The sequence below is a fragment of the Notamacropus eugenii genome, chromosome 2, assembly GCF_028372415.1.
Source record: "Notamacropus eugenii isolate mMacEug1 chromosome 2, mMacEug1.pri_v2, whole genome shotgun sequence".
Classification (NCBI taxonomy): Eukaryota; Metazoa; Chordata; class Mammalia; order Diprotodontia; family Macropodidae; genus Notamacropus; species Notamacropus eugenii.
The window spans coordinates 26,874,888-26,892,661 of record NC_092873.1 but is presented as its reverse complement, the minus strand read 5'-3'; the positions used below and the strand labels follow the sequence as shown (position 1 = coordinate 26,892,661).

General features: G+C 55.2%; 1 protein-coding gene across 1 annotated transcript in view; it reads left to right on the top strand.

Moving 5' to 3' along the window:
* Positions 1–3,861: 3,861 nt before the first annotated feature.
* The window catches only part of MUC5AC (mucin 5AC, oligomeric mucus/gel-forming), a 50,938-nt gene continuing 37,025 nt past the window's right edge, over positions 3,862–17,774 (top strand). The window contains exons 1-19 of the mRNA XM_072637958.1: positions 3,862–3,946; positions 6,828–6,887; positions 7,381–7,630; positions 7,744–8,070; positions 8,575–8,689; positions 9,625–9,715; positions 10,030–10,139; positions 10,266–10,479; positions 10,598–10,723; positions 11,434–11,551; positions 12,154–12,292; positions 13,145–13,255; positions 13,688–13,757; positions 13,875–14,012; positions 14,101–14,265; positions 15,820–15,914; positions 16,685–16,811; positions 17,196–17,451; positions 17,537–17,589. Coding sequence (XP_072494059.1) covers positions 3,862–3,946; positions 6,828–6,887; positions 7,381–7,630; positions 7,744–8,070; positions 8,575–8,689; positions 9,625–9,715; positions 10,030–10,139; positions 10,266–10,479; positions 10,598–10,723; positions 11,434–11,551; positions 12,154–12,292; positions 13,145–13,255; positions 13,688–13,757; positions 13,875–14,012; positions 14,101–14,265; positions 15,820–15,914; positions 16,685–16,811; positions 17,196–17,451; positions 17,537–17,589 — 2,650 coding nt within the window. The remainder of the gene's footprint in view (positions 3,947–6,827; positions 6,888–7,380; positions 7,631–7,743; positions 8,071–8,574; positions 8,690–9,624; positions 9,716–10,029; positions 10,140–10,265; positions 10,480–10,597; positions 10,724–11,433; positions 11,552–12,153; positions 12,293–13,144; positions 13,256–13,687; positions 13,758–13,874; positions 14,013–14,100; positions 14,266–15,819; positions 15,915–16,684; positions 16,812–17,195; positions 17,452–17,536; positions 17,590–17,774) is intronic.

The following is a 17,774-nucleotide window of genomic DNA, read 5'->3' as shown; positions in this document are numbered from 1 at the left end:
GAGCCGGCTCCATGGCCAGGGAAGGGTGGCTTGGCTTAAAACCCAGTAGCTTTTTTTCTGTGATGCTCTCTGACATCAAAGTAACTGGCTCTGGTCTCTCCAGCTGGTCAGCATTCTTGTCTGGCCTCCTTCAGGCTCTGCTGATGTTTCCCCCTTCCAGCATCATGCCCAGGGAGCCATTAGTGGAGAGACTGGCTATCCCTCTCCCCTGCCCCCTGCCCCCTGTCCCCTCCCACATCTTTATTTCCCACCAGGAAACTCCAGCTTTGTATCAGCCATTCGAGAATTAGTGCTGGAGCCCTCAGGGGCCTGGGGGAAGAGACACACTGAAGGAATGTGTTTCTTGGACAATAATTAGTCATTCAGTTAGTCACCAAGAACTGGTCTGTGCCAGGAATACAAAAGTGAAGTCGCCCCTGCTCATCCTGGTGTGAGGGTGGCGTCATGTCCACAGATAAGGAAACACCCAATCATTTCAGGAGAAAGAGAGTGTCCGGTTGTGGAAGAATCAGAGGTGGCTTCCTGGAGGAGGTGTTGTCTGAGGGGACAGAAGCAGGAGGGAGAAGCAGGGCTTCACTGTGGAGAGGTCTCTGATGGGAGGCCCCCAGGGAGGTGGGAGGCCTCTTGCCCAGACTGTTCCTTCACCTAAGGGAGGCTCTAATGCATTTGGAAAGTTTTTCCTACTTAGCTTCAATCTACCCGAATCTACCTTGGTCTCCCGGGTCCTCCCTTTCTCAGAGGATGAGTCTCATCCTATCCCCACCCCCCACCACCAAGTATCCTCTTTTCTGGGATAAACACTCTCAGTTCCTTCAGATGACCCTTAAGTGATGTCTCCAGACGTTTCCCCACCCTGGCCTCTGGGAACTCTTCAGAGCATCGATGTCTTTCCTAAAGGGGGTTCTCTAAAACTGAGCCTGCTCTTGAAGGAGAGACCCTTCAAAGGAGAAGGCTCATGGGGTCACGTCTCTGAGGTTTTGTAGGTTAGTTCTGCCAGTAACTTCTCTTATTGCTAAGGAAGTAGACATCCCCCAAGAAAGCTAGGGCCTTGGCCAAAGGCTCACAGGTTTTGTGACTCCTTAGCCATTTCTCTTCTCTTGGCACCATGGGTGCACAGGGTGACCTTGGGTCACTTGTTGAGCCTCCCCCAAAGTCAATTTTCCAACTCTCTATTGCCCATCCTGAAATGCCCAGTTGAAAACATCTGACCTCTGCAATCTGAAGGCTGGGAACTCCCAGACTGGGCAGGGGTCCTGCCCTTTGCAGCCTGTGGAGCACCCTGGAAGACCACCAGAAGTTTTTCTGGGTAGGAATCTGCCAAAGGGAAAGAAGTTGTCCCAAGAAATGAGGGGTATTGCCTGGAGATTATCAGTGTTACCTCAACTCTCCAGGGTATCTGCTTCCATTCAACCCAGATCAAGTGGCCCTGACAGTGACTCAAGGTCCAAACCCCTGCTCCCTAGGGTATGGGGCCATCAGGCAGCAAGTTCAGGGACACTTGACAAACCCCTCGAGTCTGTGCTGTACCTCTGCCAGGAAGTCCCAGCCACACAGCCCTAACACTCTGAGTGCAGGGATAGAAGTCCCCTTTATGAGCCTCTAGAGGGTCCTCCCAGGCCTGCCGGGTACACACTTTCCCCAGTGGAGTGGGGAGATACCCATCCCTCCATCTCCTATACCTCTCCTGGCACCCCAGAAGGAAGTGACTCTGGAGGTCCAGCTACCAATGGAACCTCATCTCTCTTGGAGGTTCTGCCCATTAGAGAAGAGTTCCACAGCCAGAGGTCAGCCCTGGAGCCAATGGTCTCAGTGTGCTTGGCTCAGGTCCAGCCCCATTTCCCAGGAGTCAGGTAAGGAGGGGGATCTACACACCATCAACAATGTCCCTCACAAAGGCTCCTCCAGGGATGGAGAACTCACTCGGTCCTGAGAGGGCGCTGCCATGGGAGGAAGTTTTTCCTAATATCCTGCTGAAGTAAGACTCTGCACCCTCCCTCATCATTCCCTGGTACTGCCTTCTGGGGTCAAGCAGAACCAGGATCACCCCTCCACTCACCACACAGCCCTCGCTCCCCTTCCTTCCTTCCACAGTTCCTTGTCTGTTCTCATCTTTAGGCCCTCCTCCCAGCCCATCTGCCCTCTTTGGGACATTCTCAAACAGATCCAATTCTTTCCTAAACTGTGGTGCCCAGAGTCTGATCCTTGAGGCTATCTCATTGGGAGCTTCCTTACTCTTTGATGTAATGCCTTTATGAACACAACCTACCACTGCATTAGTTTTCTTGGGTCTTATCACACCCCTGTTTTATCTTGAACTTATAGTGCACTACAGACCCCAGATCCTCTTCTCCAAAAGTGGTAATTTGTGCTGATTTAATTGAACCCAAAGGTGAGATTACATGTATCCCAGATTCCATTTGGTCCAATATCACATGGCCCATTGAGATAGGATTGGTTGCTTGAAGCAAGGACAATGAGGTGTCAATGGAGAATGGGATTTGGGATCAGAAAGACCCAGGTTTGAATCCTGCCCCAGAGGAAAGTTCCAAAGCCTCTCTATGCTCCAGGGTCCTCATTTGTAAAAGGAGGGGACTGGACTGGCTGACTTCATCCACTGTGCTGTGCCAGCCCGTACTGACTCGGACAAGGCATTGTCTCTGGGGTCATGGAAGCTTCTAGAAATGAACTCTATTTGGAATTTGGTTTCACCTATCTGTGGGAGAGTGTACCCTCCCTTCCCCCCCAATCTCTCTGGGGGCAAGGGAAGCCTTCACTGTCTTGGCATCCCTAGCTCTCAGCTCAGGGGCTGGCACACAGGAGATGCCATGTAAGTCTGCCTGCCCTCAAGGGGCATACAGGCTGGGACCAGAGCAGAGACTGTCCAGGAATGACTGGCCCAAGGCCAAGTTCGCCAGGTTGGTGGGAGGGGGCGGTCCTGGGCAATAATGTCCAACGGAGGCCTCTTTGGGGAAGAGTAAGGATGCTTGGCCATGCAGGAGGGTGACTGTTGAACGGGGTTGGGGGGTAACAGTGTGGTGCAGGGTGTCTTGTCTGTGGCGCTGGGCTGAGAGAGCTCCTGTGCGAAGTAGCTTTGGTCAGGCTCCAAGTCTTTGTTTCCTGGTCATGGTGCACACTTCTGCATGGTGCCTCTGATTCAAAGACAGACCTATTCGAAGGCTTTATTCATCTTGTACCTGGGTACGGCAGACACCCCGAGCCAAGCATGGAGAGAGAAGAGCAGCAGTGAAAGTAGCCCCCTGGGGACGGATGGACACAGAGATCACTGACTCCCTGCCAGGCCCTTGTCCCTCCTTGCGGCTGAGGTGCTGAAGCCAAGCCCCATTCATGGAGAGCTAGGGGCCTTGGTGTTTCACAGGTTTGCAGTGGAGCAGGCCCATGGTCTGTCTTCAGCCATTGGAGTAATGCCCGAGTCCCCAGAGGCTGGCAGGTGCTTGTGTGCAGCCAGAATGAAGACATCAGTGTCGAGTGAGGCCTCCAGGAACTGCAGGGTCAGGATGTTGGGGATGAGGATAGTTAATGCATGAGAGATGCTCTCCGGGCCCCATGATGAAGTGCTGAGAGGGAAGGGGAAGTGGAAGGGGGAGTCCCCATGGTTGGTTTGGACCCTCCTCCTTGTGTGCAAACATGCCCGGCCAGGTGCCAGGCTTCCCCCCGCCACCTGCACATCCACTGTTTGCTGGAGGGAGAGGCAGAGTGGCAGGCCCCACCCTCACCTCACCCTCCCAGCCCATGTAAGCTGGGCTGGGGCCAAAGAGAGCTCCTGGGCCTACATAAGGCTCTTCCTGGGGCAGCTGCCTTTGCAGAGGCCAGTCCTTCTCCCTGTGGTGGAGCTCAGCCACCATGGGTGCCCGCCAGTGGCAAGCCCTGCCCCTCTGGGCCCTTCTCCTACTTGCCTCTTCCTCCAGGCAGCAACAGCAGCAGCCAGGTAGGGTCCTCTCCGCCTGACTGGTCAGCCTCCCAATCTGCAGAGCCTTGTCCCCTCTGGGAGACGTCTCTGCAACCCTTGCCCTTCTCTACTTGTCAGAGTGGCAGCCATATGCTTTCAGGGCACCCTTGTCATGACCCAAGACCCCGTGGCTAGCATGGGTGCCAAGGGTGGGCATGCAGGTCTGCCAGGGCTCCTCAGATGGTCTCAGGGGGCTGGCAGGCTGCTCCTTCCCTCCACAACTCCTCAGGATGGGAAGGAGGGATGGCTGGTTCAAGATGGGATGGGAGGCCCACACTGCCATTGCCAGAGCTCCATCTCCATCCCAGTGTTTCTCGGTAGGAACCAGAGAGCGGCAGGGCTGGATATCTGGGTCCCTCTGCCCACTATTCCTGCTGATTTCTTCTGTACCTGGGAAGTGTCCACAGCCCTCTCAGACTGAGATCCAGAAGGGGCCCACGCAGCCTCTATCCAGACACCCACAGATGAGGGGGAAGGTAGATTCCCAAAGCTGATCAGGCTCTGATGTTCATACATGTGTACTTATGTGTACATGTATATGATACATATGATGTATGTGCATGCAGCCTTCACACATCAGTAGAAGGTCCCTGAGCCAGCAGACCATAGTTTGGGGGTCACTTCCCCTGTCCCCTGCCAGTGACTAAATGTGCTGGGTGCTCCTTTGGCCATCTGTCTGGGCTTGTTCTAGCCCAGCCCCTCTAGACCTCTCCCCTGTGATGGCCCAGGGTTCAGCCTCCAGACCCTGCTCTCTGCCCATCCCAAGTAACAGCTGGCCAGCCCACTCAAGTCCAGTCTTAGTGACAGTCCCCAATTTTGAATGGAACCCTTCTGGAGACATTGGCTCCACCCTCCTGAGCTAAGCCAAAGGGGTTCTCCCCAAGGATCTCAGGCCGCAAGGAGCTGAGCCCAGGGCCACAGAAGGACTTGCTGGTGTCTCTCCAATCAAACTACATAGGTGCCTACCCGCTCTTGCAGTGACATCCAACAGGCCGAAATGCTGGGCATTCCTCCCTCACTTTGGGCTCTTGGCATTCCTTCATGGACTAGCTAGTGGGGGCTTGGAGTGTCCATCCCTAGTCTTGGCATTGCCTCCCTGGGCCATGCCCTTCCTTCCTGAGTTAGAACCAGTGATGATTCAGGCCTTACAAATCCCCTGCCACCTCCAGATCATGGTAGCTAAGTGTCAGCTCTTTCCCAGGGCCCAGGCAGGTCACCAATCTTATCAGAAATGGGGTGGGACTGCACCAATGGGATGGAAAGAGAAAGGCTGGGAGGGAGGGGTGTCACGTCTGCCCGGCTCTTAAAGGCCCCTGAGAAGCAAGGCTCAACTTCCCTTCCTCAAACTGAGAGGGTCTCTCTACTCGGTGGGAGAGCAAGGATGGGAGCAATAGTGGTACAGTGCTGAATGGGGGAGAAGCTGCAAAGTCAGGCTGTCTTGGTCTGTTTAGGTAGTGAGTTCCCCATCCCTGGGGAATCTCCAAGCAGTGGTTGCATGGCCACTCATCAGGGATGTGGAGGTACCTGGGTTTGAATCCCTCTCTCTCATTATGCTTGGACTCTGCCACATTTTGTCTCAGTTTCCTTCTCTGAAAAGTGGTGGGTCGCCCTAGATGCCCTCTGCTCTCTCTGGCCTCCAAGGTCACCTCCTTGGCCCATGTGGGCTCCACCATGGCAGGAGAGGCTATGAGCCACTGCCTCTGGTCAGCACAGGCATGTCTGCAGGGCTTCCAGGATTGCAAAGCAGGGAAGAGAAGGCAAAGCGAATACGCAATTATGAAGTGCCTACTGTGTGCCAGGTACTCTGCTAAGCACTTTGCAAATAGTGTATTCATTTGACCTTACTCTAAGGAAGGACTTTTGAACATAGGACACAGAAGAGTCAGAGCTGGGAGGGACCTCAGAACGTGGAACATGAAATGTCAGAGCTGTGCAGAACCCTAAAACACAGAGTATGGACTGTCAGAGTTGGGAGGCACCTCAGAATGTGGAACATGAAATGTCAGAGCTGTGCAGAACCCTAGAACACACAGCATGGAATGTCACAGCTGGGAGGGACCTTAGAACATGGAACATGGAATATCAGAGCTGTGAAGAACCCTAGAACACAGAGTATGGACTGTCAGAGTTGGGAGGGACCTCAGAACGTGGAACATGAAATATCAGAGCTGTGCAGAACCCTAGAACATGCAGCATGGAATGTCACAGCTGGGAGGGACCTTAGAACATGGAACATGGAATATCAGAGCTGTGAAGAACCCTAGAACACAGAGTATGGACTGTCAGAGCTGGGAGGGACCTTAGAACATAGAACCTAGGGAGAGGAAGGCTGGTCCAAGGAGAAGCAGGAAGTCTGGCTGAGCTGGGATCCAACCCTACATCAGCTCATTATGGGGTGCCAGCTCATGTGTTTCTGGGGCCTCATTTTTCCCAGGCCCAGTGGCTCATGCCTTCTGCTGCAGCAGCAAGGTTGGATGGGCCAGGCTGGCACTGAGCAGCCTCTGCCCTTGTGGGGGGTAGGGAGGAGAAGCTGGCCTTTCTTGCCTCCTTGTGATTCTCACTGCATGTTTCCATGTGTATCCTGGCCCGGGGGTTGAGGGGAGGGATCAATGCCGTGCCCTCTCTGAGCCAATCCAACGATGCCTGTTCAGGCTGAGTCTGAGGCAGGCTGGGTGGCCCAGGGAAGGAATCTCATACTCACGTGAGAAGACAAGATCTTCTGGATGTTCACGGCATAGGCAGCCTTGGCCTCTTGAGCCACAGCTTCCCCTCCATCTGAAGAGGGCATTGGGTTGGATGATGCCTGAGGTCCCCACTGGGTCCCCACTGAGAGAAGGTCCCTTGTCTCTTTGGGCTTCAGGGCAGGCTCAGCACGATGCGTCGGACCTCATGTATGACCATCATGCCATACTTCAGGATGGTGAGTGATCAGAAGACCTTTCCAGACTGGGTCCACTCTGTGGGGCCCAGCTCTCCTCCCTCCACTGCATGCTCCCTGGGGGTGGGGGAGGGAGGCTGGGGGAAGACAGTGGAGCCCCAGCTGCCCCATATGGGGAGACACAGTCAGAGAATGACTGCAGACAGCATTGGAGCCAACCCCCTCTAAACTGCCTTCAGGCCAGTAGCCTTGGCCCAGTCTCTTAACCCAGATCGGGAGACCCTTAAAGCAATTTCAGGCCAGCTGAATGTATGCAAACAAGGGTCCAGGATGAGCTGAAGGTGCCTGTGTAGACACATCAGCTTCCAGAAATGTCAGCAGGAGGCCTGTGGGAGGAGGAGGTTGTGGGAGCAAACCCCGCTAGAGAATTCCCATCCTCACATGTAGCACTCATGTTTGATGTGTATGCATGTGCATGCATGTGTCCATGGTTGAGCCTATGGTGCCCAGGCAGACAGGGGCTCTCTCTCTCCAGCTTCCTCAGTTAGCCTGCTTGGAATCACCGTGCCTGTGATGACCACCATCCCTCCCATAAAGGGTGAGTATGGACCCTGGGGGCAGGGTCTGGTTGGTGTGCTGGTTCCTGGGAGAGGCTCAGGGCTACACCCAGGGTGTCTCAGTGGACAAGGCCCCTGCAGCCCCAAATCCAGAGGCTGGGGCCCAGGCTCCCTGGGGCTGTGCTTACACTTCTGCCTTATGGGGCTCCTGGAGCATGAGACAGTCCCGTCTGGGCTGAGGGCAGGAGGAAGTCGGAGGCCTGGCCCAGATCTGACACAGAGTTGCTGAGAGACCCTGGGGAGGTCTCTGTCCTGTCCTTCACCTCCTTCCCCACATAAAGGGGGCAGCTGCTCCTGTGGTGGGTGTGGGGGCCAGGTCCTCACACCTGTGTGGTCCCCACAGCTTACAGCCCTTCACACAATCACCGAGTGTGTAGCACATGGGGCAGCTTTCATTACAAGACTTTCGATGGGGTCGTCTTCCGCTTCCCCGGCCTCTGCAACTACGTCTTCTCCTCCCACTGCAAGTCTGCCTATGAGGACTTCAACATCCAAATGCGGCGCTCACCTGGGCCCAATGCCACCACGGTGGTGAGCCACGTCACCCTGAAGGTGGAAGGGACCGTGGTAGAAATGAGCCCGGGCACCATCCTGGTCAACAACAAGCTGTGAGTGTGGGCCGGTGCCGGGCCAGAGGGATGGGCGCCCCTCACCCTGACAAAGGGCAGAGGGACGGGTGCCCCTCACCCTGACAAAGGGCAGAGGGACCCCCTGGGCTGAGTTCCCTCCCAGCAGAGGGCAGAGGGTCATCCCCAGATCCCCCTGGGCAGAGACCCGGCTCCATCACCACCTTGGAATTCTGTGGCTTTGGGCAAGCCCCCTCCTACTTCCCAGCCTTGGTGCCTGGTCAGACCAGATGACCTCTAGGCTCTCATGCCCCTTCTCCTCACTAGACCTTGGTTTCTTCATCTGTAAAATAACGAATCTCCAAGACATGAGGTGGAGGTGGGGTGGGAAGTGTCCCTCCTCTCCATGTCTGGCCAGGCCATAGGGCAGAGGGACCCCCTTCCCAGGACAGCTCCTGAGAAGGCTTAGTCTGGGCTACTGTTCCTGGGGAGTCTAGCCCGTCCCCTCCCCTTCCCTGCCTCCTGAAGACCCTGCTTTCTCCACAGGGTTCAGCTGCCTTTCAGCCAATCTGGCATCCTGATTGAAAACAGCGGCACCTACGTGAAGGTCCTGGCCAAGCTGGGCCTCACATTTATGTGGAGCCAAGATGACGGGATCCTGGTAAGGGTAGCCTCCTGCATCCCTGCACTGTTGATCCCCAGGACTCTTCTCACTGGGTGGGGAGGGACCCTCCTCATGGGCAGGGGCTACTCTTTTCTGGACCCCCCTTGTTTATAGAACAACTGTTTACTAACAATGGCCCGCACCATGGCGGGGGGGGGGGGGTATCAGGAAGGGATGAAAGGAGGCCCATTGTCCAGAGATGGGTGGCTCTGTGCTGGGGAAGGTCTGGACATGGCACTTCTGGGGTGCAGGTCAGAGAACGTGGGGAGGCTGAGCCTGGGATGGAGCAGAGCAGCCTTCAGGAGTGTGAGAGGCTGCCAGGGTTAGGGATTAGCCTTGTTCTGCTGGACCCAGAGGCAGAACCAAGGCCATGCTGCAAAGGACCCAAGGCCTGGATCTAGGCTGGCCAGAAGGCAAACCTCTCAGCCACCATCCCTAGGAGGGAGGGTGAGGCAAGGGAGGGGCAGCTCCTCCCCTTTGAAGGCCTTCCTGCAGAGGGGGCAGATGTCCACTTGTCAGGGAGAGTGTGGAGGGCTGCTTGAGCAGCTAAACTTAGCTGAAGGTCACCAGGCACCCTGTGGCTCATCCATGTGTCTAGCCTAGAGACAGAACCCTGGGGTGCTTGTCTGGGGAACTTGATTTGGAGGCTGATGAAGGCTGAACTCCTACCCAGAGGATTTTGGGGGCAAAGCCCACCCATTCTTGGAGGTTCCAGCCCTGAATCTGGTCCTGATGCCCACGGGGAAGCCACACCTCATTCCTGCCCTCTGGCTTGTCTGGTCCAGTCCCTTGGGGTCTCAGGCTCCCTCCCCAGAATGGGTTTCTTGTCCAGCCTCTCTTCCCTCTACGGCTCACCTGTAAGGGCTGCCAGGCCACAGCAAGATGCCGCAGGGCCTTAGCCCTGCCAACATCTTCCTACCACTTTGTTGTAGCTGGAACTGGATGACAAGTACGCCAATCAGACCTGTGGCCTCTGTGGGGACTTCAACGGCATCCCCACCTACAATGAGTTCTTCTCCAACAGTAAGGAAGCCTTCAGGACCCAAGGCCTTTGGGGCTGAGGCTCCAGGGAGGGCTGGGGAGGAGGGAGGATCACATCTTTTCTCACCCTCCTCCTAAGTGCAGGGAGAGCAGGTGTGTGTGTGTATGTGTGTATATGTGTGTATGTGTATGTGTGGTGTGTGTGTATAGCAGTGGGCAGACAGAACCCTATACTCTCTGGCAGACGCCATATGTGGCCATTTTGGCTTGGGGAGTGCCCAGATGGTTCACACCACTGCAGTGCTCAGGGATGCCTGCTGTGGAAATTGAGGCTGATCTTTGCTTGCTTCCTACAGATGTCAGGCTGAGTGCAGTCCAGTTTGGGAATATGCAGAAGATGGATGGACCCATGGAACAGTGCCAAGACCCCCTGCCAACAGCCCTGCACAACTGCACAGCTGTCTCTGTAAGCCCACCTTAGTCGGAGGGACAGGCCCTCTCCTGGTCCCTCCAGGGGTTCCTTTGGGACAGATGAGGGAGGGTAGAGAAGGGTAGGCCTCTCACCAACAGGGCTGCCTTCCTGTTTCCCCAGGATGTCTGTGAGACCATCCTCAACAGTGCCCCCTTCTTCGCCTGCCACGCCCTGGTAGATGTCAGCAGCTACGTGGAGGCCTGCCGACAGGACGTGTGCCTCTGTGAGGAAGGCCACCACACCTCCTGTATCTGCAGCACCCTCACTGAGTACTCCCGGCAGTGTGCCCACGCTGGTGGGCTGCCCATGAACTGGAGGGCCCCCAATCTGTGCCGTGAGTAGCTCTGCCCCTCAGCCCCTAGACCCAGAAGTTCTTGAGTCCAATTGTCCCTGGTTGCTCAGGATGGACATTAAGCTGGGGACCTTCTGTCTCTCCTTCTATCTTGTTTCAGCCAAGACCTGTTCGCTGAATATGCAATACCATGAATGTCGGTCCCCATGCATGGATACCTGCTCCAACCCTGAGCAGTCAGCATTCTGTGAAGAACACTGCATGGACGGCTGCTTCTGTCCCCCAGGTGAGTGCCCGTCACCTCCACACAGACAGCACCGAGGATCTCCTTGTCCTGCCTGGGTCTGCTCATGCAGCACCCACAGGGCCCAACCTGGGAGTCGTCTCTGGCCCATGCTCAGGTGAGGGGGGGCATCCTGCCCCGAGACCATTGTCCCTTCAGAAAGAATCCCTAGTCCAGCCTGTGCCTGACCAAGAATTTCCTCTCCAATGCTCCTGATAAATGCTTCTGCAACTTATGCTCTGAGCTCTCCTAGGTGGGAGCCCCCCGCCCCCAGCACCTTGTGAGGAAGCCCCTCCTATGCTGGGGCAACTCTCTGTGTGGAGTCATTTCCCCTGACGTTTGCTGCACTTTCACTTTGCTTAGGAGACACACACACACACACACAGATAGAGACAGACGGATAATGCATTGATGGAGTGCTCACATACGGTATTAATGACGCTGTGGTCAGTGGCAGTTCCATAGAACTGAGTCACAAAAGGTGTCTAAGGGGCAATGCCCACCAACTCCCACCCCCCACCAGCCCTGAGTTAGTGAGCTGGATGGGGCTTGGCCTCAAGGAAAGGACGTAGAGTGGGTGTGTCTGGAAGCCCATCAGGAGCCTGAAGGTCGGTCCTGATGATGGCCCTTTCGTCCCTGCTGAGGGACAAGACCAAGGTCTGGGCAGCAGGGTACGAGGGCTCCAAAGCAGTCACTCTCTTGGCTTCTTTTAGGAACTGTCTTGGACGATATCAGCAGCCAAGGCTGCATCCCAGTGAATCAGTGCTTCTGCACACGCAATGGACAATCCTACTCCCCTGGAACCTTCTACTCCACCAAATGCACCAACTGGTGAGTGAGTGAGTAGGTTCATTCCAGGCAGTGGCTGCCCATGACCATGGGGAAGTGAGTTGAAGGGGGAGTCTGGACACGGGTTCAAATTTTACTACTGACATTGACTAGCCTTGTGACCATGGGCAAGTCCCTCCACCTGTCAGCATCTCCTTGGACTGAGAGAGGGTGGGGCCTCTAGTCCAGAGTCATCATTTTACAGAGAAGGGCCATAGACACACAGCCAGCAACTCCCAGAGGCAAGGTTGGAACTGGGACCCTCTGATTCTAAACCCAACCCTCTTCTTTGCCTGTCTTACCTCTGCTTCTCCAGCTATAAAATGAGGACAGCCAGGCTTGCCCCAGTCCCTCAAAGGGTCCTGGAGAGGCACATGCTTATCGAGCTTTTGAGGACTTTAGAACTGGGTGGCTCCCTGTGATCAGTGTGAGCCCAGAGCTGGTGGTTCTTGGCTTTCCCAGAGCTGTGACTATCTGCTCTGAACTCCCCAAAGGCTGCACATCTCCACTGAGAAGGTCCCTGGGGATGGCCCTTTGTGGGGAGCTGGCAATGCTGCCTCCCATCAGGGTGCACTGGGCTCCTGAAAGTCTCCCTTGTCCACTAGCACCTGCTCTGGAGGCCAGTGGAACTGCCAGGATCTCCCCTGCCCTGGAACCTGCTCCGTGACTGGCGGCTCTCACTTCTCCACCTTTGATGAGAAACACTACACTGTCCATGGGGACTGCAGCTATGTCTTGGTCAAGGTAAAGGCCCTCAGGTGCCAGGAGCCCCTTCAGAAGAGGGGTTCCAGTGGGGCAAAACAGGGCAGAGGAAGCACCTTGGTACCAGCCAGAGGCCTGGGGGTGGGGGGAGCCCTGCCTCTTGAAACATAGAAAGGTGAGCTCTTCCCATTGTATGAATTCCCTGGTCTCTCAGAGACTCAATTTCCCTCAGTGCCAAAATGAAGGGCTTGTATCCTGGGCTGCTGCGAGGAAGCAGCATTAGGAAGGACAGCCAGCCTGTCAAAATTGCCAATGACACTGAGCTGGGAGGAGCTAAAATGCTGGGGACTAAGTCAGGGCCCCCAGAAATCCAGGCTGAATCTAGAAGGGGAAATTCATGAAAGGGAAATGTAAAGTCTGACACAAAGTCAAGTAACAAACCTCCCAAGCATGAGATGGGGGTGCACATACCACTAGATAGCAACTTATCTGAAGAGTGTCTGAGGCACAGGTGAATTCCTTAGAGCTTCACTCCTCCACCCACACTGGGACAAAACCACAGGAAGTGTCCCACAGCACATGGGAAGCTCTCCCTACCTCCTGCCCCATCTCCACTTGGAGCCCACATCAGCTGTTCCCAAGAAGCCCCTCTTCTCTCCTGCTGCTTTATTTCTAGGCAAGTTGAGGTCTGCCTTATCTAAGGCATAAGCATTGGAAGCACCTGCTCAGAAACCTCCTGAGATGGTGCTAATTTGGGACAGGATTGTTCCAGGTTGTTCAGGAAAGTGGGAATCAGAGGCCAGCCAGGTGGCCCTCTCTAGCCCAGCCTTGCTGCCCAGGGCCTGTGTACAAAGGGGTTTTCACAGGTTGTCTGGGGGCTTTTCCACTCTGTAGCCCTGTGATGACAAGGCCTTTACTGTCCTGACGGAGCTTCGAAAGTGTGGACTGACTGACAGTGAGACCTGCCTCAAAAGTGTGTCCCTCAGTGTTGGTGATGGGCAGACCGTAAGTACACCCTACATGAGGAGATGAGAGGATGAGGATGAGGAAGGAGGCACTCCTGCTCTGGGGAAGTGAGGGGATCCAGGATGAGGAGGGAGGCCCAGGCATACCACTCTGGGAAGTGAGGCCCCCAAGTCTGCTCTCATGGAGCAGAGGCTGGGCCCTGGATATCTTTACCAAACATTACTATGGCCTCCAGGGGTTTCAGTGACTTCCCCAAGTTTACCACAGTCAGTTTAGTCAATCAATCAGCCATTGGCATTTCTTGTGCACCTTGCCCCTCCAACCAATGTGTGGGGAAGCTGACTGGCATCCTCTGGAGAGGGCAGGCCATGTTGGTCTAGGGAGGTTCCCCTCTGGAGGGTTCTCTCCGGAAGCCCAGGCAGGGAGAGGGCCATCCCTCACCACCTGCTCTCTGCTCCCTCTCCTGTGCAGGTGATCGTGGTCAAGTCCACCGGGGAGGTGTTTGTGAATTCTATTTACACCCAGCTTCCTGTCTCAGTAGGTGAGTGGAACTTCCATCCCTTAGTAATCAGGAGAGCAGGGCCATGACTGGTATGGCATGGGAGGGTGTGACAGGGGCTTCCCCCCATCCCATGCTAACCGTGCTCTCTGTCCGCAGGCAATGCCACCCTCTTCAGGCCTTCGTCCTCCTTCATCATTGTTCAGACCAACCTGGGGCTCCAGCTGACCATCCAGCTTGTTCCCATCATGCAAGTCTTTGTAAGACTGGAGCCGTCCCTGCGGGGGCTGACCTGCGGTATGTGGAGGATGCCCATCCTCTAGCCCTTCCTGAGGGCTCTGGCAGATGGATGGCCTTATGCTCACTGGACTCTTGCTTCCTCCAGGTCTCTGTGGGAATTTCAACAGCATCCAGGCTGATGATTTCAAGACCATGAGTGGGGTGGTAGAAGGCACAGCTGCTGCCTTTGTCAACACCTACAAGACGCAAGCCGATTGCCCCAACGTCAAGAATCACTTTGAAGACCCGTGCTCACTCAGTGTGGAGAATGGTAAGAAGGCTGTGTAGTGGTGGGGGTGGGATGGGGGAACCTGTATTCCGCAACACAGAGACTGGGGAACAGCTGGGGGATGGGGAAAGGGGCCCCTGACTGGCCCCTGACCAAGGGGCCAGTTCTTCGTTGGTATTGGGAGCTCCCAGGTGATGAAACTGCCCCCATCAATGCAGGTCGGCTTCTTCTCAGAGAGCCTTGCCCAGGATAATACAGTCAGTGTGGGTCAGAGGCAGGGCATCAACCTTGCGTCCCTGCACTAGGCTGTCCATTGTCCCCACATCAAGACCTGGGGGGCTGGTTATTTCACTGAACCACAAACTCTCAGGGTTAGCAGGGTCTTCATAGATGTCAGGGTCCAACACCCTCCTTGCCCCCTGTCTGAGAGAGCAGGACCCTGAGGGAGCCCAAAGAGGGAAGAGACTGGGTTAGGGTCACACAGTGAATCAGCGGGGAGGTGAGATAAGAGACAAACCCAGAGCCTTCTCCTCTTAGACCGCCCTCCCCAGTCTAGCTGGTTTGTAAGACTAGGGTCCTGTTTGTTGGGCATGTGATGTCAACATTAGGGCTTCCCAGAACTTAGCATGTGCACAGAAAATTACCAGTGATAGGAGAGGAAAGAATCCAGGGACTGGGAAGAAAGATTTCTTTAAAGATTATAAAAATTGAATAAGGAAAAATGTAATGTCTTACACTTGGCTAAAAATTTTGTTTTTACAAATATAAGACTAGAAGAGAGTAGATAGCAGCTCATCTGACAAAGGTCTAGTAGACAGTGGACTCCAAGCTCAACAAATGGACCCCGCAGCAGCATGATACAAACCTCTTGGGCTATGCCCAGAGGCAGAGCTTCTGGGAATTGGGAGGCATCAGGTCCTCTCTTCCCTGCCAGGGTCAGACCCAGAGCTAGCTTTTAAACCCAGCTGAGAGGACCTACACTTCTAATGCCAAGTTTGTGATTTTCAAGTTATCTCTCTGCCTACTGTCTGAATTCACACCTGTTCACATCAGCCCCTCCTCTGGAGGCCTGGACCCTGCTCTGAGAGCTGTGGTTTAGGAAGCACACTCGATGAGCTGGGCAATATCTGGGGCAGGGAACAGGCTGGGGAGAGGCCTCAAGCTCGTGGAATGTCAGGATCACTTAAAGGGACTGGGGGCATTGAGGCTGTGGAACAGAAAAGCCAGGGTATGCGTGAGTGCCATCTGAATGTGTATGAAAGACTGTCTTGTGGGGGAGGCATCAGTCTTACTCTGCTCAGCCCCAGAGGGGCTGTGCCACCAAGAGCCACCCAAGAGTGACGGGGGGAAGTCGTAAGATGGACTCAGAATGAACTGCCCAAATGGGAGAGCGGCCCCAGCATGGAAGGGGCTTCCTGGGGAGGGCTCTCATAGGAGCCTGTGTTGGCGATAGTGTTCAGGAATTCTCAGGCAGGCACAGACTGCCTATGGGATGGATCCTGGGATCATAGTCCACATGAGCACAGATCCTGGGGAGACTTGCAGCCTGTGAGTCTCAGCTCCCAACAAAAAGTCCCCTGTCCTTTTTGTCTGCAGAGAAGTATGCACAGCGCTGGTGTGGATTGCTTACTGACCCTCAGGGACTCTTTGCCAAGTGCCACACAGTGGTCAGCCCTGACCTTTACCACTCGGTAATTAGCTACCAGTCATCTTTGGGCAAAGCCAAGTGGCTGAGGCTCTCACAGGGTTCAGAGAAAAAGGAGGGCAGGGAGGGAGGGCTGGGCACAAAGAGAGGAACCAGCATCCTTCCCTCCCCTCCTGCAGAGCTCCTCAACATTCCCCAAATCCCCTCATTGCTCACACCAGCCTGGTGAGGCAGGGGTCTGGGTCCTTGTGTCCTCTGATTATGTTTGAGGTGGTGGGGAGAATGGCACCAGAGGTAGAGGCACCTGTTCAAGGTCCTACAGCTGCAAAGGGCTTAAGATGAGTCTCCAGGCCCCAAACTCAGAACTTCCCATTGGATCAGATGAGTGGTACAAGTACAAAGCAGGCTCCTGAGGGCAGGTCACCACTCCTGGATAGGTGTGCTTTGTGCAGACCCCGAGCATGGTGTCTTTCCTCTGGGATTAGACTGCTCTGACTCTCCTCTCCCCACCCTCTAACATGGTCCTGGCCCCTACCCTAGATGGGAGACCAGACCCTGGAGTACCCTCACCGCCTCCTAGGGTTGGTAATAAGGAACCCACGGGTTTGGAATCCAATGGAATAATGAGGAACATGCCTCTCAGTGGTGAAGGATAATGGGAGTTCCTTCCGTCCCCATCAAGCCTCCGAATGGGGAACTTTGGCTTGGCTCCCGGGCCAGTCTCAGGTCTCTGGCTGGAGAAACCTGGGCTTGAGGAATTCCTGGGATCCCTGAGGGCAGTATGGGGAGCCACTGAGGGCCTTTTCTGCTCCCCAGAATTGCATGTTTGACACGTGCAACTGTGAGAAGAGTGAAGACTGTCTGTGTGCGGCACTCTCCTCCTATGTTCAAGCCTGTGCTGCCCAAGGAGTGCTGCTGAGCGGTTGGAGAGATGGGGTCTGCAGTAAGTGTGCAGGGGACTTGACCTGGGCAACACAGAGAGGGAATGATAGAGGGAATGGGATGATCATGTGATGGAGAGGCTGTTATTATTCCCATTTCACAGTTGAGGAGGTTGAGTCAGAAAGAGGTTAAGTGACTTGTCCAAGGTAACCCAGCTAGTATGTGTCTGAGGCTGGATTTGGATTCGGGTTCTCCTGACTTGGACCCAGTGCTCTCTCCACTGTGCCCCCAGCTGGCTCTGTATGAAGAAATGGTCAGGAATTCCAGAGAACTGGTGGGGAGGGGAGGTGCTTTACCCAAGGCAGTCCCCACAGTCTCAAGAGCTTTGGGAGGACCAGCACATGGCCTGCATTCTGACTAACTCCAGTGCCTTTCTCATCTGCAGCCAAACCCATGACCTCCTGCCCCAAGTCCCTGACTTACCGCTATAACATCACCACCTGCCAGCCAACCTGCCGCTCGCTCAGTGAGCCCGACGTCACCTGCAGTATCAAGTTCAGCCCTGTGGATGGCTGTGCCTGCCAGGAAGGCACATTCCTGGATGACACTGGCAAATGTGTGCCCGCAGCCAGCTGCCCGTGCTACTATCACGGATCTACTGTTCCCAACGGAGAGTCTGTCCATGAAAATGGGGCCATGTGGTAAGAAGCCTGCCCCTTCCTGTGCCCTGCAGCATCGAGAGAGGGGAGGCCCCCAAAAAGGCTCAGTCTGCTTCTTTCTTTCCAGCACTTGTACCCAGGGCAGACTGACCTGCATCGGAGGCCAGGTCTCAAAGCCAGGTAAGTGCTTGGTATTATGGTCTGCCCCACTGAGGGCCATGCCTTGGCCCTTTGGTCAAGTGGCCAGGCTGCCATCAGGGGCCTGCTAAAAGCCCAAGCCCAGAAGAGCAAGCACCCATCAGGAAGGATCCCAGATCAGGGGCGTGGGCTGACACAGGCACTCTAAGGGGCCCTGGAGGCCCCCA